The sequence below is a fragment of the Trichechus manatus genome, unplaced genomic scaffold (assembly GCF_000243295.1).
Source record: "Trichechus manatus latirostris isolate Lorelei unplaced genomic scaffold, TriManLat1.0 scaffold00004, whole genome shotgun sequence".
Taxonomy (NCBI): domain Eukaryota; kingdom Metazoa; phylum Chordata; class Mammalia; order Sirenia; family Trichechidae; genus Trichechus; species Trichechus manatus.
Window position 1 is genome coordinate 32,237,196 of NW_004443940.1, and position 22,792 is coordinate 32,259,987.

The 22,792-nt window shown below is 48.1% G+C and overlaps 1 protein-coding gene across 1 annotated transcript in view; it reads left to right on the forward strand.

Annotated features, from left to right (window-relative positions):
* AFF3 (ALF transcription elongation factor 3) overlaps window positions 1-22,792 on the forward strand; it is a 481,878-nt gene that overhangs the window by 436,292 nt on the left and 22,794 nt on the right. Inside the window, exons 11-13 of the mRNA XM_023734036.1 lie at window positions 5,928-6,111; window positions 14,449-15,549; window positions 21,376-21,500. Coding sequence (XP_023589804.1) covers window positions 5,928-6,111; window positions 14,449-15,549; window positions 21,376-21,500 — 1,410 coding nt within the window. The remainder of the gene's footprint in view (window positions 1-5,927; window positions 6,112-14,448; window positions 15,550-21,375; window positions 21,501-22,792) is intronic.

Genomic DNA, 22,792 nt, shown 5'->3' on the forward strand with positions numbered 1-22,792 from the left:
TTCTGACTTACTCATAGAGTTTTCTTTGTTTGCTTTTCTAGCTTAATGAAAAATGTGCAGTTTTTGCATTGCCCATGAATAGTATTGTAACTTATTTTACAGTTTATGCAGCTGATTTCATCTACTTGTTATGGTTCTGTACTGTTTCTAGCAGTTACAGTTTTGTTCCTCTGAGAATTGGGAACAGCTAATTCCTCTGTTCCAAGCCCTCTGTTAGACTGTACCCTATCAGCTCCCTCCACCCCTAAATACACACGCACACTCATACTCACTCATACACACTCACGTGCTATGACTGAAGTACCTGGCACAAAGTGGACTCTCAACAAATGTCGGTATCAATACCATCGCTTGCCCCCATGCCATTTACTCTGAATGTAATTTTTAAAGTAACTACATTTTTATCCTTCACATATTTGATAAATCTCATTTTATTTGAGGTATTTTTCTCACAAAGCTGTAAACATCCTTGGTGACGTGTCCTTTCCAGCTTTGGTAAACATTGTTTTAAAACCTAATCTTAATTCCCTGGTTTTTTTTAGTGAATGGATGAATGAATGCGTAATTTCACTGGCTGATAAAATGGGTAGGAACTGTAGCAGAGGCCTGTGTGGTTATTTCATTCATCATCTTTTGACGCAGCTAACCAGGGGTGGAGGTTGGTAGTCTTGAGAGGGGTTTCCTTTTCACTTGTTGAATATTGAGCAGGTGGTTCTGTTTCCGAGACAAGATATAGATCCGCTTCTCCCTATTCCTCCTGCTGAATACAGCTAAAATCCATGGACATTGTATATAAAACAAACATTAGAAGAGCGAAAGGTGGAGAGAAGGCAGATTGACTAGGGACTTCAGGCCCAAGGAAATCAGTGAGTTCCTTGTTTTTTTCTTTTTGCATCATATATTCCTGAGTGTATGCTGGAGAAGCCAGCAACCCAGAAATGTCAACAAGCACAGATAAAAATAAGCCTCAGTAAAGCTTGTTCTGTCTATCCAAAGGACCAGAAAATGGGTTGCCTAGCAAGGCAGAAAAGTTTTAGAAGTAACTACTCTACTCCAACTAAACATTAGGTGAAAAAAAAAAAGCCGTGGCACCATCCTCAACCCTCATCAGGAAAGGCCAAATGGGGAACATAGACTTCCACTCTCACCCAGCTGTAATGAGGCACCCCTCCACCCTCCCACTGACATAGTGTCAGCAGAGGCCTGCTAAAACAGGCCTGCTAAAAAATTCAGAGTCTCATAACATAATGCCAGAAATGTCCAAGATATAATAAAAAATCACCTGTCATACCAAGAACCAGGAAAATCTCAAGCTGATTGAGAAAGACAGTGAACAGATGCTAATATTGAGGTGACACAGATGTTAGAATTATCTAACAAGGATTTTAAAGAATCCGTCATAAAATGAAAAAGCAGAGTCTCAGCAAAGAAGTAGTAGATATAAAGAAGAACCAAATGGAAATTTGAGAACTGAAAAATGCAGTAACCAACATAGTAAAACTCAATGGATGGGCTCAACAGTGGAATGAAGAGGACAAAGGAAAGCATCAGTGAACTCGATGATAAAACCAAAGCCAAACCCATTGCTGTCAAGTTGATTCCAACTCATAGTGACCCTATAGGACAGAGTAGAACTGCCCCATAGGGTTCTCAGGGAGCAGCTGGTAAATTCGAACTGCCTACCTGTTGGTTAGTAGCCGACCTCTTAACCACTGTGCCACCAGCGCTCCATATAGCTATAGAGAGAGAGAGAGAGATTATCTGAAGGAAAATGGATCATGCAGTTGTGGAGGCTGGCAAGTCCCAAATCCATGGATCAGGCATCATGCTGGAGGCTTCTTCTGACTCACGTGGTTGCAGGGGCTGAAAAACCCAAAATCAGCAAGCCAGATGGAAGGCTGCTGGCTCACGTGGTTGCAGGAGCTGATGAACCAAAAATCAGCAGGTTAGGCATCAGGCTTCTGGCTCACATCCCAGGAGGTCAGAGGATGATGAGTCAGATGCAGGATCCAGAGAGAGCTTTGCCAGAATATCCATATATGTTGGATGCAGGCTACACCCCCAAGGAAACTGATGGACTTTCAACTGATTGGCCTTCTGACTGATTCGCTGCTCACATCAGATCACAAAACGGAGGATGATTACATAATATCTGCCAAACCATTGAGAATCACAGCCTAGCCAAGTGATGCATAACCGTAACCATCACTCCACCCATGAGGGAACTGTGCTTAAATTACAGCAGATGAAATTTAGAGTACATTTAAGGAAGTACTCTCTGAAAGGAAGAATTGTTAATATTGGGACAGGTCACCACAGGAGGTGCTAAAGTACCTATAATATACATACATACATATATATATATATAGTATTGGAAAAGAGAGATTGTAACCTTTTTGAAAGGTTATGTCCATTTTTTTTAAACTCATGAATCCAGCAATGGACTTTTTTATTTTTTTAATTCAGTAATTCTATGCCAGTGCCTATTACGTGCCAGGCACTGTCCCAGGATTTGGTGACCTAAAGAATGTTATTCCATGATCTCAGGAATGTTTTAATGCCTGCAGAGTCTATGGCACCGTGTTCATAAAATGTCCTGAAAAATGTCCTAAGTGCCAAGAACTTAGTAGGCAGCCTCCTAAAAATTGTCCAAGGCTGTGTCGTCATGTCACTGGTCCATGTTATCATTTCAGGAAAAGAGTCTGCTAACTCAGTTTTTAATACATAAACAAGACAATCGGTTGACATGTTAAAATTTGCAGTTTGTCATTTTAAATATGGGGGCAATGGTGGTTTAGTGACAGAATTCTCACCTTCCATGTGGGAGATCCGTGTTCGATTCCCAGCCAATGTACCTTAAGTGCAGCTACCACCTGTCTGTCAGTGGAGATTTACGTGTTGCTATGATGCTGAACAAGTTTCAGTGGAGCTTCCAGACTAAGGTAGACTAGGAAGAAAGGCCTGGCTATCTACTTCTGAAAGTCAGCCAGTGAAAATCCTATGGATCACAGCCCCACTGGGCATGAGGTTGCCATGACTCTGGGGTCGACGCGACAGCAGCTAACAAAACAACAACAAATTATAAATATATAAAGCCTAAAGTCTTCTTTTAAAGGTGTTTCTGGTATGTCTTTTCCTATCTTCTTGATTCTGTGACACCAGAGAGCCTTCCTGACTGAACTAGCCCATCCTTTTATTGGGACTTATCTGTAGTGATGAGCATCCCTGGCTTCGTCTTCTGTCTTTGTTCTGCCCTCTTACTGCTGCCGCCTCCCCAACAGAGGCAGAGCAGCTGCACGCACTCAAGGCAAGGGTAGTCATTATACTGAGGCCAGAATGACAGTTGTCCCCAAGGATCTGCACAAAGGCTAGTCTGTGAAGTGCTGCCTTCACAGGAGGTCGGGATGGTTACCCTGAGTCCACAGTGGAGCAGCCAGAGCCCTCCCACGCAAGCTTGCCCCCATCCTTGAAATGGATTTTTTTCTGCCTATATTTTCTCTGCCTAGACCATTGGAAACATGCATATGCTCAATCTTGATCCCAGATGCATCATGAACCTCACAGCCCTTACAAGCAAAGCATGAAGAACAACCTCAGATTCTTGACTCTCTTAACCATTTTAAAAACAAATAATAATCATGCTGGTAAAACTGTCATTTTAAGTGAGTTTCCTAGTTTAAGGGTGGAAAACATAAAAGCCTAAGGCTTTTCTGCCAATCTAATTCAGATGTGAGGTTCTTTCTCCTCGAGCGAGTGTGTCTCGTTAGGAGAGGATAGCAGTTGTAAAAGAAAGGTGGCGTGGTAACCATTTAATGGACATTTTCCCAGAAATTAAAGTGCCGTTTTTCAAAAGACAGTGAATCGCTCTGTGGTGCAAGCCCCGGGAAATTCCATCCCACCGCTGCCTCTGCTGCACGTACAAAGCCTGTGTGCACATAGAACCAGCATCTCGTGTTCTTCTTTGTTTGCACTAAAGCAGGTACGGTGTACTGATCAGTGATCAAAGCCAGTGACCATCATACAAAATCAATCAAAATGCTCTTGATTCATCTTAGTTTTCCAGTTTTCAGCAAGTGTCATTCCAGCGTGTGGCAGGGAGACACGTCTCTCTCCTCCACATCTGTCCCGACCATCCTTGTGACAAGGAAGTCTTTGGGCCATGTGTTTTTATTCCCAGTGTTTGGAGGCCTCCCCACCCAACTGTTAACATGGGTCCCAGATGTTCATGTGCAGTCAGAATCCAAGAGGCTTTTTTTTTTTTCATGACTCCATTGATAGTAGCCATCTCTGTTCGGTCAACAGGAAAGACGGATTTTAGTTCATAAGGGAGGAAAGAAATATTACAGCCCCTTGATCACTAACCTTCCCTCCCCCTCCTGTGTCTCCGAGTCCAGGATTCCTCACTTAACACCAGACACACATGATGGACTGCAGAAGAGCTCGCTGGAGCCCAGGCAAGGCATAAATGTGCAGATGTTGTCTGATGTTGAAGAATGTTGTCAGACAGTAGGTATTGACCGTGACATTGGTGGAAGAAATCAAAACCACTAGGGGAGGGTGTGTTCAAACTCTGGTTTCCCCAATCTTACGGTTCAAAAAGTCGCTTTTATTTTCAAATTTCCTGCAAGGTAGCATCTTGTCGTACTTAAAGGAGAAGCAAGGCTCCAATCAGTGTTAAGTCTCCCTCCCCCACACCTCCCAACACACCGCTGACTTATGAGAGTCTATCCTTGGGAAAAGCATTTGTCAAAGATTTAAAGGGTGGGTGAAAAGCGTCCTTTCCCATGTCCAGGCTGCTTTGCACTTTAGACCATAAGCCCTGAACAGCTAGCTCTCAGGCCCCAGGCCTTCACTGATGCTCAGCCCCGTTGAAGCAGTGGTCCCAAAGAAGTGGCTAACAGGTATTTGGTGACTCAGCATTTTTTAAAAAAGTGATCACTCTGTTTCCTGGATTTAAAACTTGCCCTCAAAAGAACGCATTCAGAGGTTCAGTTAATAAAGGACTTGGGAGGTGTTGAATATTGTGTGAGTACTGAAATTTTCCTCTTGGCTCAAACACCCTTTGGCTGGATGTGCGCTATTTGAATTTTTGTAGTTAATTAATTACCATTGGAAAGCATCAACTTTTCCTATGGTCTTTGAGTATGTAATTACTTTCTGGCAAATTTCAGGACAGATATGAAGGTCAGGTGTATATTTTAAATGCTGTTTCTGTAAGCCACTGCACTGGGGTTGAATTTTAAAGTTTGGAATATGTAAGAAGTGTATGTGGTCGATCTACTTTAGTAAGGGCTCAAAGGAAGGTCAGCATTTATATGGCAAGCAAGCTCGTGTAAAGAGTGCAGCACTCCACTATATGGGAAGGAAAAGGGGGGTAAACGAGACTGTAACTTTGAATGTCTTATGGTCTCCAGAACCTTCAAGGAGGCCAGAAAAGCACAGGGCAGTACACAGTGCTGCTCCGAACAGCCTGATCCTAATCCCTGCCATCTGTCTGTGTTCCCCTCAGGGGCACAAACAGTCATTTTCACACTTTGAAAACTATTTCAAACTTCGGATTTCCTTGCATTTTTGTAGATGACTGGATTTGGAGATGCATTTGAAAAACCATCCCCAAAACAGCAGCCAAAGAGAAGCAATCCCTCGGAAATTACACCGCCTTCCCTTCTACAGAGGCCACACGAATAATGCGTGCCTGACGACCGAGGGGCACCACTTGCGTCCTCAATTTTACAATTTTTTTAAAAAATTGTTAGAATGCCTTTGACCCTGGCTCTTGCTCTTCAGGTTCTGGTTCATGGCCAATAATAGATGAGTGGACGGCGAGCCTCCTCTTGGCCCTTGGTGAACGGAAGCTTGGTGGGGTGTTTGTGTTTGCTCACTTGGTTTTCCTTCCCTCTCCTTCCCGGGACCTCATGGGTTGGCAGCACCGTGGTCCAGCCGAACTGCAGAGCCTCTGTGCCTTCCAGCAAGGGCAGCAGCAGTGGCAGCAGCAGCAGCAGCAGCAGCTCCTCCAGCGACTCTGAGAGCAGCTCTGGATCCGACTCGGAGACCGAGAGCAGTTCCAGCGGGAGTGAGAGCAGCAAGCCTCCGCACTACTCCAGCCCAGAGGTAAGAGCCGTGCTCCACGTGGCGCCTCTCCCTCTGCTGTGCCCCTCTCTCTGCAAGTACAGTAAGACCCCTTCCTCCCAGAGCCCCCCAAACCACAGTCCTATGACAGGAGAGTCACTGCAGGCCACCACCCCTTGGCAGTCAGTCAGCGTTTGAACACCTCATCCCCGTCTCCTCCTCACAGTCCTCCTAATTACCTAGCTTCCTTTGAAGTTGCGGAGACATCATCTTTCATTGTCTGAAAATCTCTATGTTGACTTCCAGAAATTTCCAAGCGTGCCGTAAACATCACTGACTGGGGATAACCTGGGGGTCAGGTCTCCCACAGGGTCAGCCGGGGCAGTTACTAGACTGGGCAGCTCACCGCCTGGCAAGTGGAATGCCCGGAAGTCACGGGGGAGGGCATTTTATGGATTCGACATGGTTAGAAACTTACCTTTTTGCAGTTTGTCACGGATTAGAAGGACAAGGGCTATAAATATTAATAAAACCTTCTTAGTTTGTGAAAATATAAAAAGAAAAATTAGCATCCACCTAACAAATAATAATGACACGTTGTACAGCTATGCCGAGCATCCAGGTGGAAGATTTAGGTGTCTCATATATAAACATTCTAATGGACCAATAAAAGCCATTGCTTTTTCTACTTGAACGTGGACAGGGGAAAATTAAATAGTAATTCAGAGCATGCAGGTTCTTGGGAGAGGGCTGAGAACAAACTTCTCAAGTCTGTGGGGCTGCCTGGGTGGACTTTGATTTCTGTAGGAATAAAATGCACTTTCTTCTTGAGCACAGAAACATTTGGGGTTGCCATGGATTGTGAATTTTAATTTTTTACTTACAACCCTCTGCATCACTTTAGGGAGCAGATTTCTAAATCGTTCTGAAACGGAACCAAACTCATCCACATATGCACGCACCTACGCCAGTGAGAGTACCACTGTTAGTGGCCACAGCACGTATTTCCAGCTTTTGTCCCTGTGCCACCAGGAAAAAGTGATTGTGTTTATCTCAGGTTCATGGAGTGACCCTTAAATTCCCCTCAGGGTTGGGACTGAATTGCTGGGCGGAGGGCTGTGGGGACCATGGTCTCGGGGAACATCTAGCTCAATTGGCGTAACACAGCTTATAAAGACAATGCTCTACATTCTACCTTGGTGAGTAGTGTCTGGGGTCTTAAAAGCCTGTGAGCGGCCATCTAAGATACTCCACCAGTCTCATCCCTTCAGGAGCAAGGGAGAATGAAGAGAACAGGATACAAGGAAAAGATTAGTCCAAAGGACTAATGGTCCACAGCTACCAAGGCCTCCACCGGACTGAGTCCAGTACAGCTAGATGGTGCCCAGCTACCACCACTGACTGCCCTGAACAGGATCACAACAGAGGGTTCTGGACAGAGCTGGAGAAGGATGTAGGACATAATTCTATCTCACAAAAAAAAGACCAGATTTACTGGCCTAAAGGAGACTGGAGAAACCCCGAGAGTATGGCCCCCAGACACCCTTTTAGCTCAGTGGTGAAGTTATCTCCGAGGTTCACTGTTCAGCCTTGGAGTGGACAGCTCCGTAAAACCAAATGAGACTAACGAGGTACAGGAGTCCAGTGACAAGGGCCAGAAGGCAGAAGGGGACAAGGAAGCTGGTGATAGGGAACCCAAGGTTGAGTAAGGATATTGTTGATGTGTTGTGAGATTGTTAACCATTGTCATAGGGCAACATTTGTAGTAACTGTTAAATGAGAAACTCTTTTGTTCTGTAAGCCTTCATCTTAAGTGAGAATAACAGCACAATTGGAAGAGCATAGTCAATGTCACTGAACTGTGCATGTAGAAATTTTTGAAATGGCGTATCTTTGGCTATGTGTGTTTTCACCAAAAAAAAGGTTGAGAAGTTAGAGGGTTGACATGTTGTGGGGTTGTTAACCAATGTCATAAAACAATATGTGTACTACTGTTTCATGAGAAACTATTTGTTCTGTAAGCCTTCACCTGCAGTACAATAAAAAAAAAAAAAAGTCAACAACAACAACAAAATTCCCCTCAGGGTTTCTCCCTTCCCCTCTCCTCTCAGGAGGCTAAGGCTTTTTGCAAGAGCACTGAGAGGGTCAGAGACATTCTGTTTCCCACAGTCCTCGCTTCCTCTTCAGTACCTTTCTGCTCTGCACTAGCAGCTCTTCCTCCATTTGGCCATCCTGTCCACCTGACTCTGCTCTCACCTCTTTCCTCCTCCAACCTCCCCTCTTCCTCGTCCCTCCTCCTCTTCTTCCATCTCTCCCCCTCCCCTTTCTCCTCCTCCCCTCCTTCCCCTTCCTCCCCCTCCCCTGCTTCTCTTCCCCCTCCCTCTTCTTCTCCCCCCTCCCTCCCCCTTTCCCTTCCCTCCCCTCCCCCTTCCCCTCCTCTTCCCCCTCCTCCTCTTTCTCCTCCTCCTCCTTCTTCTCTTTGTCTCTCTTTCTCTCTCTTTGTCTCCCTGTCTCTGTCTCTCTCCCTCTCTAGGGGGAAGGCCCTCAGCAACGTTAACCTATAAAAAGCCGTAGGTTGATGTAGCCCTGGCATTACCAGGAACCAAACTACCATTCCTTCTTCATAGCTTTGCTTGTTCGGTCAGTCAGTGTTCGTTCAACCAGCATTTCCTGAGCGTCTGCCACAGGCACCGTGCTTGGCTCTGGGATGCAGCATATATGACGGGAAAAGTCCCTGGGTTTGTTTTCATAGAGCTGACATTCTAATGGGGATAATTTGAAACAAAGAGAAAAAACACAAGAGTTACATAAAATAAGGCAGAGGAGCTAAGCAGGCGTCTTCAAAGCCTGTTTTGTGCTGTGATTTGTGGAGAAGTTTCAGAATATTCAGTTATAAGAACTAACTGAGTCCCAGCGGCAGTGCAAGGGCTTGGGGGGTGGGGGTAAAAGGTGTTAGTGTCCTGTGAAGGCCCCACATCCAGGCTCTTCTTTGTGACTTTGAGGGTTAAATTCATGAACACTGAATCTTGTTTTCATGGTGAAATGTGAATCCCGGAGCTCCTGAGTGAGGCCAAAACCTGGCCTAAAAGAAGTACAGTTAAAAAATGCTTTCAGCAAATTCTTTCTGAATGTCACTGAGATAATTAAAAAGACTTACAGTCCTCGGTGATGAAAGAAGACTTGTCATTTCTTCCAGCAGCTATCAAGAAGGCCCCTAGCACAGAAGAGAGAGCGTAAGTCGACTAAAACCAAAACCCAAACCCGTTGCCCCTGAGTCGATTCCGACTCACAGCGACCCTATAAGACAGTAGAACTGCCCCACAGGGTTTCCAAGGGGCAGCTGGTGGATTCAAACTGCTGACCTTCTGGTTAGCAGCTGAACGCTTAACCACGGCGCCACTAGGGCTCCTAAGTCAACTAAAGGAGGCCTAAAAGTTTAAGTTCCCCGAGGCCACCTACATTTTTGAATTGCTCGCTTCTTTATGCACAGGAAATGCAGAATTGGCAATCGCTGTGTTAGCCAAACTACATGTTAATTCTTTCTTCTGGAAAATGTATTCGTCGGAAAATAAGGTTTCTCTTAGTTTTTCACAAGGTTAATGTAAACATACATCCTTTAGAAACAAAATGAGTTTGCAGGCCAAAAATCACAAAGCTAGGAGCTAGCATCAAGGAGTTCTGGTGGCACAATGGTTAAGTGCCCAGCCGCTGACCAAGAGGTAGGTGGTTTGAACCCACCCAGTGGCACCTCAGGAAGAAGACCTGGCAATCTGCTCCTGTAACAATTACAGCCCAAAAACCCTATGGGGCACTTCTGCTCCATCACTGTAAATCGATATGAGTAGAAAATCGACTTGATGGCACCCAACAGCAACAGCAACAGGAGCTGGTGTGAGCCTGCTCATCCCTGCCCCACGGCATCTCGGCTGCTGAGCTCCGGCTGCCCCACGGCGTCTCGGCTGAGCTCTGGCTGAGCTGGCCCAGATCACTGTACCAACAGCAATGAAACTCCTTTTCCTGAAGAATCCCACACACAGTGGGGCTCTTTGCTTTATAGTCACACACCTCACGTTCGGCTGCTCAGACCGGTTGATGCTGCTTTGAGGGACGCTGTCTGGCCCTCAGTCCACTCCTGGTTGCATCCTGATGCGTGAGGAGAAGGCAGTGCTCACTGTGTCCAAGGCACCTCCATTCTCACCTCCAGATGCCAGCCCTTGGCAAACCACGGGGCTCACCTGACTTGCACACGCACTGTTCTTCGTAGCTGTGGCTGTTGAAAGCCACTTCATTTTGCATGAATCACAGTAGTATAATCATATCATGTGGGTAAGCTAACATGGAAATCCACTGTAAACACGGTTTCCACGGCCGTGAATCCCTTTTCTATCACCTGATGTTTGCTCAGTTGTTTGCAACCTAATTTTTCTCCCTGGAGTTCATCTGCCTTGCTGGTTTTGTAAATTCCCACGCCAGAGCTTTATAGGTGGCCAGCCACTGTCCACTCAGCTAGCACGTCTACACCAGCACGGGGTTCCCTAGATCAGTGTTTTCCCCAGATAGTAAGTCTTATACGGAAAAAAGCCTGGTGACGTCAGTTGAAGGAGCGCTGAGATAGTCAGTTTGACCCGTTTCTTCCCTGTAGGGCGTCATCGAGCCCTTTATATTACTCACGTGAACTGCGTTTTCCACTGGGGCATTTCCCAAAATCACCTGACCATGGAACCCTTTCTTCATGGAACATGTGCACTCAAAGCACGTTTTGGAAAATGCTGCCCTCGATCAGCCTGCAAAATCAGAATCCCCTTACAAAGAGCATGGAGACTGGTTTTCCCGAATCCCACACAACAGGGCTGTTTGCTTTACAGTCACAGAAATGAGATGTCAGTCTCTCCTTGATTCAGCAAGCTTCTCATGAGTTAGGCGTCTGCGGGCTACATGGTGCTGAGTGTCATGAAGGGTGTGGATGCAGCAGGGGCCACTGTGCACAGTAGCGAGTGAACTTGTGCAGGAGTCAGAGCTCAGCACTACCCGCTGTGGTCGAGTCGACTCCAACTCATAGCGACCCTATGGGACAGAGGAGAACTGCCTAAAGGGTTTCCAAGGAGTGGCTGGTGGATTCAAACTGCTGACCTTTTGGTTAGCAGCTGAGCTGTTAACCACTATACCACCAGGGCTCCAGAGCTCATCACTGAACCTGTTGCCATTGAGTCAATTCCAACTCACAGCGACCCTATAGGACAGTGTAGAACTGCCCCGTAGGGTTTCCAAGGAGCGCCTGGTGGATTCGAACTGCCGACCTTTTGGTTAGCAGCTGTAGCTCTTAACCATTATGCCACCAGGTAGGGTTAATTAGGGAGGAGACTCATGGCTGAAAATTCAAAGAAGCAAGCAAGCAAGCCAACGAAAACACTGAGCAAAACCACCAGGATGGCCGGCTCAGAAAGTAGACTAGAGTTGGAAGCCCTGAGTTCTTCCTTCCCTGCCACCTGTAACTCTGCTGGTTAAGCTCCCTTGGCCGGATTGTCTCATCTCCGGGATGGCAGATCCTCCTGTCCTCCCTGATCTGTGAGGTTGTCGCAAGGAATGAATGATAGAATTTGAGTGACAGTGCCTTGTGAACGATTCTTTCTAGGAGCAGAGTCATAGAAATCTGTGCCCCTAATCTGTAATGGTTACTGCAGGGGATACAGAAGAACAGAGGCCTGGCCCCAGCCTGCAAGGACGATTTGGCTTTGCTGAAGACACAAGATGTGGACACATGAAATGAGTATGAACATCAAAAGACTATGCAGTTGAGCATAAGAGAGGGGAACAGGCATTGTTTGGAGAGTTCGTGGTGTTTTCTCCAAAGATCAGCTCTAATTCTATCATTCTAGGTTGGAGACTGACATTTTTCAAAGGAATAAGGTCCCACTTTCATAAGGCTGTGCAAGAGGGCAGTGGCAGATACGGTGTAACAGCGGTGGAGAGAATTTGTTCTTTAAACCTAGACCAACATGTCTGGTGCCTTGTAGTTGCCAAACTCACTGCATCGAGTCCATTCTGACTCCTAGTGACCCTACAGGACAGAGTAGAACTACCCCGTAGCGTTTCCAAGGCTGTAAATCTCTATGGAAGCAGACTGCCACATCTTTCTCCTGTGGAGCTGATGGTGGCTTTGAACCACCGACCTGTAGCTTTGGGTATATCACCTGACTTCTCTGAGCCTCTTCTACAAATTAGGGAGATAATATTTATTTTCTCTGGGGATTAAATGAGATAATAGCTGTAAAGCAGGAGGCATATTGGAGATGTTCCGTCAATGAGAGATGATTGTAAGATGCTGGATGCCCTTGAACGCCAGCCGGGGAATTTGGATTTCATTGGAGAAGCAGCGGGAGGTCATTGTAGATCCTTGAGAGAGGGAATGATTTAGTGATATGTTGAAAATGGTACTTTAGACTGATTTCTTCAGCAGTGAAGTGCAGAAAAATGAGCCTAGATCACATCAGGCAACAGGCCCAAGCTAAGTTTATTAAATTCTACCCTTCACTGCTAACACTCCCACTGCTGAGCTTTCGTGTGCATCTCCGTGTGTTTCGGCTACAGGCTGTCTTGTGTGTTCTCTCAAACAAGAGACATGAGCCGGGAAGGCTCAGGATGGTGGGGACTGAGGGAGAGCTCGTGTTTGTCATGGCAGGAGGGCCAGTGGGAATGGTGCGTGCTACCCTCAGTATTTGTGCCCTCTCCCGGTATGTGTCACCTTCCTGCAGGAGGCCCCGTCGGTGTCCATTTATACGCAGTATGTCTCGTTCGTTTCAGGAAATTGAAAGCACAGAAGTCACTGACGTGCCAGTGGTCACTTAGTGTGAGAAATGCAACAAGTGTGAAATGCAGAGCTAAGCCATGATTTCTTGATTTTAGGCTGGTTTCTTGTCTACCCCCGAAACAATGGCTACCATGAATTCAGCGAGTCGGAGACCACAGGGAAGGAAAAACACATCACCTTAATCACTCAAAGTATTTTCCCCATTTCATGTCAATCACAAACTGAAAATAGTCTAGTTAAAGTTCTACACTCATCAATGTACCTCTTTTCTACTGATAATCATTGATGCTGGATAAATGGACTTTTGTTAGGAATCAATATGTACTCCCTGTAAAATCAAAACATTCTTAACCTTTTATGAGATGTAGATCCTTAGAGACTCTACTGAAGGCTGTGGGCATCTCCCAGAGAAATGCATCTCTGCAACACCTCACATCCTGTTTCAGGGGATGCACTAATCCCCTGGAGTGGGTCTCTGCACCAGCATTTAAGTACCTGTGATGTACATGATTTGCTCTCAGGCAGCATAATTACCTCCATTTCTGAAACACTTCAGACAGAGTGTGAGGGGAGCAGGTTGAGGACGTTCTAACCACACGAGGCTGCCAAAGCATATAAGACACATGCATGTCCCTTCTGACATCTGAGTTCTGTATTGCCAACAAAGCATCTTCCCAGAGTTATTGCTTCTATTGCTAAATAACTGCGTCCTGCTTGCCTTTACCATATACGTTTATTCTCTGTTCTCATAGTTTCCATTAACCGCCCCCCCGTTCGGATTTCCCCCAAAGTTAAGTCTCCTCAAAACTGAGTGTTTTAACACTTAAACCAAAAAGAACCAAACCCTTTGCCTTTTAGTTGATTCCCGCTCATAGTGACCCTATAGGTCAGAGTAGAACTGCCCCATAGGTTTCTCAAGGCTGTAATCATTACGGAAGCAGATGGCCACATCTTTCTCTGGTGGATTCGAACCACCAACCTTTAGGTTAGCAGCTGAGCACTTCACCACTGTGCCACCAAACACCAGCCGAAAAAACTAAGCCTGTTGCCATCGAGTCGATTCCAACCCATAGCGATCCTATAGGACAGAGTAGAACTGCCCCATAGGGTGTCCAAGAAGCGGCTGGTGGATTTGAACTGCCAACCTTTTGGTTAGCAGCCAAGCTCCACCTGGGCTGCCAAAATACTCTCTAGTTAAGCTTCACCGAAGCTGAAGTTTATGTATTTGTGTATAATTACTTAAAATACATACACATTGTATACAACTTGAGTGCTCAGAATGGGTTGTAAGGTGGCAAAGTGTCCTCTCACTTATTTTTCCAAATAGACCTGGAACAAAGGCGCTAACACAAAACAGTGCAGCTGGCCAGCAAGGACGCGCCATCCTGCCTCCTGGTACCCAGGCGCAGAGCTGGTACCCACACCAGCCACTTCCATGTTCCTTTTCCTTAAGCCCATTTAGCGGTCTGTACGTACACCCGGAGGAATAGTCAAGATAAAAACAGCCAGGCCCCTTTGAAGTGAGCCTTTAATAAAAGATGTTTTGTTTGTTGCTGGTTTTCTGCTTTCAGGCCGAACCGGCGTCTTCTAACAAGTGGCAACTGGATAAATGGCTGAACAAGGTCAATCCCCACAAGCCTCCTATTCTGATCCAGAGTGAGAGCCAGGGGCCAGAGGGGAATCAGTACTACACCCCCGTGAAAGACGACGTGCAGGAGTGTGGAAAACTCCCTGATCTTTGCCAAGCCAGCCTGAGAGAGAAGGAAGTCAAGAGCCCCTGCAAGGAGGAGCAGAGGCCCCGGACAGCGAACAAGGCCCCGGGAAGTAAGGGGGTGAAGCAGAAGTCCCCGCCCGCGGCGGTGGCCGTGGCCGCAGCCGCCCCTCCGCCGGCGGTGCCCGGTGCGCCCGCGGAGAGCGCGCCCGCCCCGGCTCGGAGGGCGGCGGGCAAGAAGCCCACCCGGCGCACGGAGAGGACCTCAGCGGGCGACAACACCAACTGCCACCGGCCCGAGGAGCCCGCGGCCGGGGACGCTCTGGGGGCGAGCGTGGTGGTCCCCTCAGAGCCCACCAAGAGCCGGCCCAGCAGCAACGGCAGGACAGGCCACAGGAAGGAGCGGCGCTCCTCGGTGACCTGTGAGAAGCGCCGCACGCGGGGGCTGAGCAGGATCGTCCCCAAATCCAAGGAGTTCATTGAGACAGAGTCTTCGTCTTCGTCGTCCTCCTCGGACTCTGACCTCGAGTCGGAGCAGGAGGAGTACCCGCTGGCCAAGCCGCAGCCCGGGGCCCCGTCCTCCTCGTCCTCTGGTGGTGACCAGAGGCTGAAGGAGGCTGCAAACAGCGTGAGCGGCGGGGGCGGCCCCCGGGCCCCCGTTGGCTCCATCAACGCCAGGACCACCAGTGACATTGCCAAGGAGCTGGAGGAGCAGTTCTACACGCTGGTCCCCTTCGGCCGGAACGAGCTCCTCTCCCCCCTCAAGGACAGCGATGAGGTCAGGTCTCTCTGGGTCAAAATTGACTTGACCCTTCTGTCCAGGATCCCGGAACACCTGCCCCAGGAGCCGGTGGTCCTGAGCACACCAGCAGCCAAGGACGCAGAGAGCGCGCCGCTGCCCAGCCTCTTGTCGGACGCGCCTCCCGAAAAGACTTTGCCAAAATCCAAGAGGAAACGCAAGGTAGGCCTGGGGCTGAGGGTGTGGAGGAAGGAAGGACTTACCTTTAATTTATGGAACAAGTAGTAGAACACAAGTAGGCTCGGTCTGTGTTGTACGTGGCAGCAGGAGGTTGATTTATCTTTACTCGTATAACAGCTGCCACGGAGTTAGCCAGACGCATAGCAACCCCATGCGTGTCAGAGTAGAACTGTGCTCCACAAGGTTTTCAATGGCCGATTTTTTTCAGAAGTAGATCGCCAGGCCTTTCCTCCGAGGTGCCTTTGGGTGGACGTGAACCTACCTCCAGCCTTTCAGTTAACAGCCAAGTGCATTAACCATTTGCATCATCCAGGGACTACAATACTCATATACCAAAACCCCAGATACCATCCTAAGTACTTTATATATATTGGAGCCCTGGTGGCACAGTGGAAACCCTAGTGGTATAGTGGTTAAGAGCTACAGCTGCTAATCAAAAGGTCGGCAGTTCAAATCCATCACCCGCTCCTTGGAAACCATCTGGGGCAGTTCTGCTCTGTCCTATAGGGTCACTATGAGTTGAACTCAATGACAAAGGGGGTTTTTTTTTTGGTGGCACAGTGGTTAAGAGCTCGGCTGCTAACCAGAAGGTCAGCAGTTCGAATCCACTAGCCGCTCCTCGGAAACCCTATGAATTAGCTCACTTAAATCCTTAGAGCTGCCTGATAAGGTAGGTACTATTATTATCCCACTTTATAATTGTATATAATGAAGCCCTGTTCCACTGCATGTGTAAATAGTCACAGAAAATATTTATTGAGTGTGTGCAGATGTGAGCTGGATGCTGGATGTGTGAAAAAAAGCTGAACACGTGGGCCACCCCATTCTTTGCTGGGAGGGATGGGGTGACATAGATGGTGGAGATCTGTCATGGTCCTAAGAAGTCAACAGCCTCGAGGAGGCATGTGAGTGGAGTGAAATATGACCCTGGCAGTGGGTGAACAGGGCCCTGTGAGGGTACCATTGGCCTGCAGCATCCAATAGTGCTGATCAGGGGGCTTTGGGGTGGGGAGGGGCTGAGAATTGGGCACTGAGGAGGAGCAATTGAGTAAGTAGAGGCTCAGGGATTGAGTCACACCTAGGTGAGCAGATACTTGGGTGTGAGAAAGGCAGCTCAAGTACAGGAAGAGCTGCTGGCCCAGCCAATTTTTGAAGGTTTTCGAGTAGAATAACTTAATCCTAAGCAAAAGCCAGTTCTGAGGCGTTTATCCCCTCCTGTTACTGTATCTTCAAAAGTAGTCTGGACCACAGTGAAGACAGTGGGTGGCAAAGGAAAGATTGCAGTAATCCTCGGTGGTTCCAAATCTAGGACAAAGTCCTTAGCAACAACAGTTAACACTTCAGTATTTCCGCAGGTGGGGTACGGTCCACGTACTTTATCTGTGTTAAGTCATTTAGCCCTTACAACTCTCTGAGGCAAATATTATCATCATGCCCACTTTACAGGTGAGGAAACTGAGGCTCAGAGAGGCTAAAAGCATGTATCCTGAAGTACCAAGGAATGTGTTTCTTCACGTAATAACCTTAAAAAACCTATCCTTTTAGAGTAGAATTCGAATCCCTTGCAAGAAGGTTCATGAAATGAAATAGCTTCCAAGGGCAGGCATTGGCATTTCCTCTGGTAAAGGTGTGCAAAGACACCTTTACAGGGAGGTTCCAGGGAAGCTTTCAGTTACCACTGGCTGTTAACCTCCCGTGGCCCCTGTGCTGAATTCCCCATTGCTGCTCAGAGTACCTGCAGGGAGTGGAAGGAGTGTGGGTTGTGAGACCAGACAGACCTGACCTCGAATCCCGACATTACCACCTACCATCTGCTTTCGTGGACTCCATGCAGCCAGTGCAGACACACGGGGCCCTGTGCTCAGAGGGCTAGACACGGAGTTTAATACATGTGGTCATCGCAGCCTTGACATTCTTAATTTTATCTTTGGACTTGTGTTTTGTAAGTGAAGTCTGGCAGCACAGTGGAACATGGGGGAGGATTTGTTTGACTCATATGTCCCCCCACCTCCTTCTTCCTCCCAGATTGGGCAGGACGGCCTGGCTCTTTGCCACCCGCTCTTCTCTCCCCCGGAAGCCCAGGCCTCACCCAGCCTCGCACTCCCCACCTCCCTCCAGCAGCCAGTAGTACCTCCTGCCCCCAGCAGAGGCCTACACATAGGCACAGGGAGGGTCAGGGTCTGGGACAGCGTCTCACCTAACACCCATCCAGGTACTGAGGCAGCCGGGTATGGAGGTTGCAATTATTTGGGGTCGTCTGTTCAGCAAGGGTTGGGCAGTGGGAAGGGGAGATGCCTGACTGGACTTCCCACCTGCCCCCTGCTGGGCAAGGCACATGGGTCCCATGATTGGCCGGGGGTGGGCCAAGTCCAGGGCAGGGCCCCAGGTGCTCTAGGGAATCTAGCCTCACCCCACAATATCCCGGTGCCCCAGAAAGAATCATATTAAATAGCAAATAAAAAGCCCCACGACAAGTCGAGAGAAACTACAAAAGAAAGGAAAATGTGTTCTATTTTAACGCTGTCTATTGTCACTCTTCTTGCTTTTGACCAGAGACCCCACATTTTCATTTTATGCTGGACCCCGCAGATTATATAGTCAGCCCTGGCCTTAATCACGCCGCTTAGCTTCTCTGATCTTCCGTCTCTCCTTCTGTAAAGGGTGACGTTCTTGCCGGAGGGTCTTCAGACACTGTAGTGAGTAGGAGTACGCCCTCGCTCACTTCCTCCCTGCCCCCCATTCCTCCTCTGCTCCTCTAGACAGCCTGGCCTCATCACTGGTTGGTGACCATCGCCTGCTGAGGCGGATGAGCTCCGTGTCCTCCCTTCTACATCGGGATGTGCCCATAAGCTTTGTAATGCATCTGGGACTCCGGACACACCCTTATGGGTACTGAGTCCTGTGCTGATTCTCAGGGTCTGTTTTCCAAGTGTGTAGAAACGTTGAGTGGGTAGGAGGTACAGTCATCTCTGCCGGTGACCGGCGCACAGACTCTGTTGAACCTCTTGGCATCGCCAGCAAGCCCCCAGAGCCCTGTGGTTTTAAAACCACTAGGGCCATAGCTCAGTGTTCAGAGAATTAGGTCAAAGCCAGGGCGCCCTCATGGGAGGGAGCGGGTTCAACACAGGAAGGAGGAGGAGAACACACTGCCTCGCTCGGCCTCTTCCGAATGCCTTCACCTCCAAGGGAGCCTGCAGGCCTTGCCATAAATACTTACTAAATTTAACTGTAGCAAGTGAGTGTGAAGAAAGGAGTCAAATGCACTTCCTGGTGCCATTTAGAGGGTGCCTCGCTTCCCCTCGTGGCAGGTCTCCGTTCTGGACTCATTGTCAGATGAAGACACACGACCGCACTATAGCAACAGGGGAGAGTCTCTGAGAAGCCGGACTGAGGGGCAGGGGTCCGTTAGGAAGACGGACCACAGAATATCAGCTCCTTCAGAGTAGGGATTTATGTCTCTTTGTTCACTGATGGGGCCCAGGTGGTGCAGTGGTTAAGAGCTCGGCTGCTAACCAAAACGTTGGCAGTTCAAATCCCCCAGCCACTCCTTGGAAACCCTATGGGGCAGTTCTACTCTGTCCTGTCGGGTCGCTATGAGTTGGAATCGACTTGACAGCAACGGGTGGGTCGGTTGGTTGGTTGGCTGTTCACTGATGTATTGCTAGCTCCTAGAAGGGGGCCTGGCACAAAGTGAGCTCAGTAAGTGTTTGTTGAATGAATATTTGGGGACCTGGCCAGGGTCGGTTTCCTCCCTTGCCTGGCAGCTCGGCCAGCCATTTGTGTGCTGCGCCAGAGGCATGACAGCCCCGGTCAGAGCTTCGTGCCCATCAAGAGATGTTGCTTGGAGGTGGCAGAGCTGTAAAAACATGGCAGACACTTTTGGAAGCCACATAAAATTCTCGTTAGAGTTTGCAGCTTCTTCCTCCACGTCTCCATGTGCTCTGCGCTTGTCTCTCCATCTTTGGTCTTTTCACGCTGTGGTCGCTTACATGATCTTGACCTCCTTAAAGGCCAGAATTGGATTTTATCAGATTTTTACATTTTTCCCTGAACCTAATACATTACCTGCCACTTAGAAGGTACTCAATTTTTGTTGAATGACTCAATCAGTCAATTAATCACTTGGGGATGAGTGTGGATATTGCCTATGGGATTGATGGATAAATGGAGAAACCACCAAAATCCATTGCTATCGAGTCTATTCCGACTCATAGCGACCCTATAGGACAGAGTAGAACTGCCCCATAGGGTTTCCAAGGAGCAGCTGGTGGATTCAAACTGCAGACCTTTTGGTGAGCAGTAGAGCTCTTAACCACCGCGCCACCAGGGCTCCAGATAAATGGATAGATAGGCTGATGGAAAAGTGTGTATGTATATACACACATATACACACACATATATGGATATACCCATACATATAAAAATGAGAGATGTATACAAAGATAGAAATTGATAAACATGTAGATTGGAAATACATACAGTATATCCCATTGCCATCAAGTCGATTCCGACTCATAGCGACCCTATAGGACAGAGTAGAACTGTCCCATCCACAGGGTTTCCAACGAGCAGCTGGTGTATTCAAACTACTGACCTTTTGGTTAGCAGCTGAGCTCTTAACCACTGTGCCACTAGTGCTCCGCATATACTATATAGACATATGTATGTATTGAGAGAGATGTGCAGAAAGGCATACATACAAATCTAATAATATTCTGTATTTAAAAAATTGTATTCATGGCCTTTGTTATTCTAACTCATGAAGCTTCATCTATTCTCAGCCTGATACCCAGCTCTCCTCGTCAAATCTAATGACTCATCAGTAAACAGAGACACAGGAGATTTGAAAGAACGTTTTTGTAGCGCCCTTAACTTGGTGTCCTGGTTGCTAAGACCCCAGTGCTGGGTGGGAGACAGAGTCTTGCCCTGCTGGAGCTGTTGAGCAGAGGACTAGGGATTTGGAGCTTTGGGGCGGGCCCTCCACCAGAGTACTGTTTTCTTGTGAGCATCGGGGACCCTGTGACAGATGCTGTGGTCACACAATCCGTCCAGAGAGAGAAGGTCAGAGTCTTCTATCTTTGATGCTGGGCTTGTGTCTGGAAAAGGCGGCAGAGAGCCTGGCTGTTGCTGGGCTCCTGCAATCTCACCAAAAATGGGATTTGATGGAATGCATTTGCATTGCACTCTCATACCCACCTAATGCTAAACATAATCTTCAGAACGAGAATCCAGAGTACAGATTTATGAAAAGGCACTTGAAGGATTCTGAGACGTCGTGGGTTTGTGATTGTTAACTTGACGGCAGGCACTAGCAGGTAGCAACCTCTGCTTGAAATTCACAAAAGGTTTGAATTTCAAAAGCAAGGTCCAAGCCGGTCGCCGCCCTTAACCCGTTAAGCCCAGAGAATACGAAGTCGTCACACCACATCCTGATAGCAGGGAATGCCAGTATGGGTGGCACCGAGGCCGCAGCGTGACTTCAGAACGGGTCTTCTTTGGAGGGTGAAACCCCAGGCCTGTTGGTGGCAGAGCAGTTTTCCTGGCTCAGAATGTCCCCTCCAGAATTTTGCTCATGGAGTCGGGGCTTTGCTCTCAATAAGCTGTCAGTGGTCAAGCTGACAGGACACCAGCCTTGTTGGAGGAGCTGACCGGGAAGCCAGGGGGCAGGAAGGCTGGATCCCATTGCCTTGTCGGGAGAAGCTGATGAGTGAGTCCTCTGGGAGGCTTTTCTCTGGGGACGTCCGTAACCCTGAGCTTGTTGTGAGCCCTTGAAGCCAAAGCTGACTGGTTTCTCTTCTCCCCACACAGTGTGAGAACGAAGATGACCACAGAGAGGTTAAGAAGACCCAGACAGAGAAGGAGAGCGCGTCCCGCCTGACAGCTTCCGCCAGTAACGCTGTGTCTGCAAACCACTGCAGCGTGGGCATTAGCAGGTAGGTGGTGCCCTCCCAGTGGAGGTGAGCTGGAGGCTTATCTGGAGCTGAACATCCCAAGTCATATCGGAGGAGGGTAGGGTTTTAATGAGGGGCCTCAATCTAGATCTCCAGACTTGCTTCCCTCAGTTTAATCTAAGGATTAGAATTATGCCTGGAGGTGCACCTCCCGTCACAGCTGCACATCGCTGGATAAGTTCTTCCTTTGTAATCAAAGATCAATTATTTTGCCCCAAAAGCATTCTTTTAAACACATAGCTTTGCACTCCCCAAGGACGCACCCTTCCTCCCGAAAACTTGAATTTTCAAACCATTATTTTAACAGTAGCAGCTAAACTCTTAAGGGGGACATTGGCAGTCCAGTAGTAGAATTCTCACCTTCCATGAGTTAAGTTCCTGGCTCATGCATCCCATGTGCAACCATCACATGTCAATCGAGGCTGGCGGGTTTCAGCAGAGCTCCCAGACTAAGACAGACTAGGAAGAAAGGCCTGACAATCTACTTCCAAAAATCAGCCAGTGAAACCTCTATGGATCACAAGGGTCCAATCAGCCACCGATCAAGGCAGTGGCGCAGGATTGGGCAGCGTTTCGTCCCATTGTACATGGGGCCACCGTGAGTCTGTGGCAGACTCCACAGCATCTAATAACAACACAACAAAACTCATAAGAACACGAAACTTATGATACGAATAAAGAAGTCCAGACTGTAAGAGGAACACCCATCTGACGCACCCATCCAAAGCTCTTGGGTATAGACTAAAATCATGGTGTCACATGGGATCTGCACATCCAGGGTCAAACTGCCACACCGCAAGGTCCTTTAGTCCCTCCTCTAAAGGGGTTCAGATGGCCTCGCGGGGGACTGAATCCCCACGGTGATAAATGGCTTTCTAGCAAGGCAAGGTCCCAGATATTTATTACAAGCCAGTAGCTTCTCATCAGTCACAGGAGTTCCTTTCGTTTAGAAATACCACAGCCTGGAAGCCTCTTTTCCTCTACGAAGGCACTCCTCAGTCTCCCTGACTGTACACAGAAGAATCTTTAAGGAGAGATTAATGTTCAGCACAACACATAACAATGTAAACGGAAAGCTTAGGGAAAGATGCAGAGCAATACTAAGACTCGGAGGGGAAATTGGAAAGCAAGGGCACACACACCCAGGCCCACCGCGGTGCCGGCAGTCACCTTGTGAAGGAAGGCGAGGACTCCAGAAGGTCTGAGCAGGAGAGCCAGCCCACGAGACTCTCTGCAGAGTGGATGGTATGCCCGCAGCAGACCCTTCCCTGAAT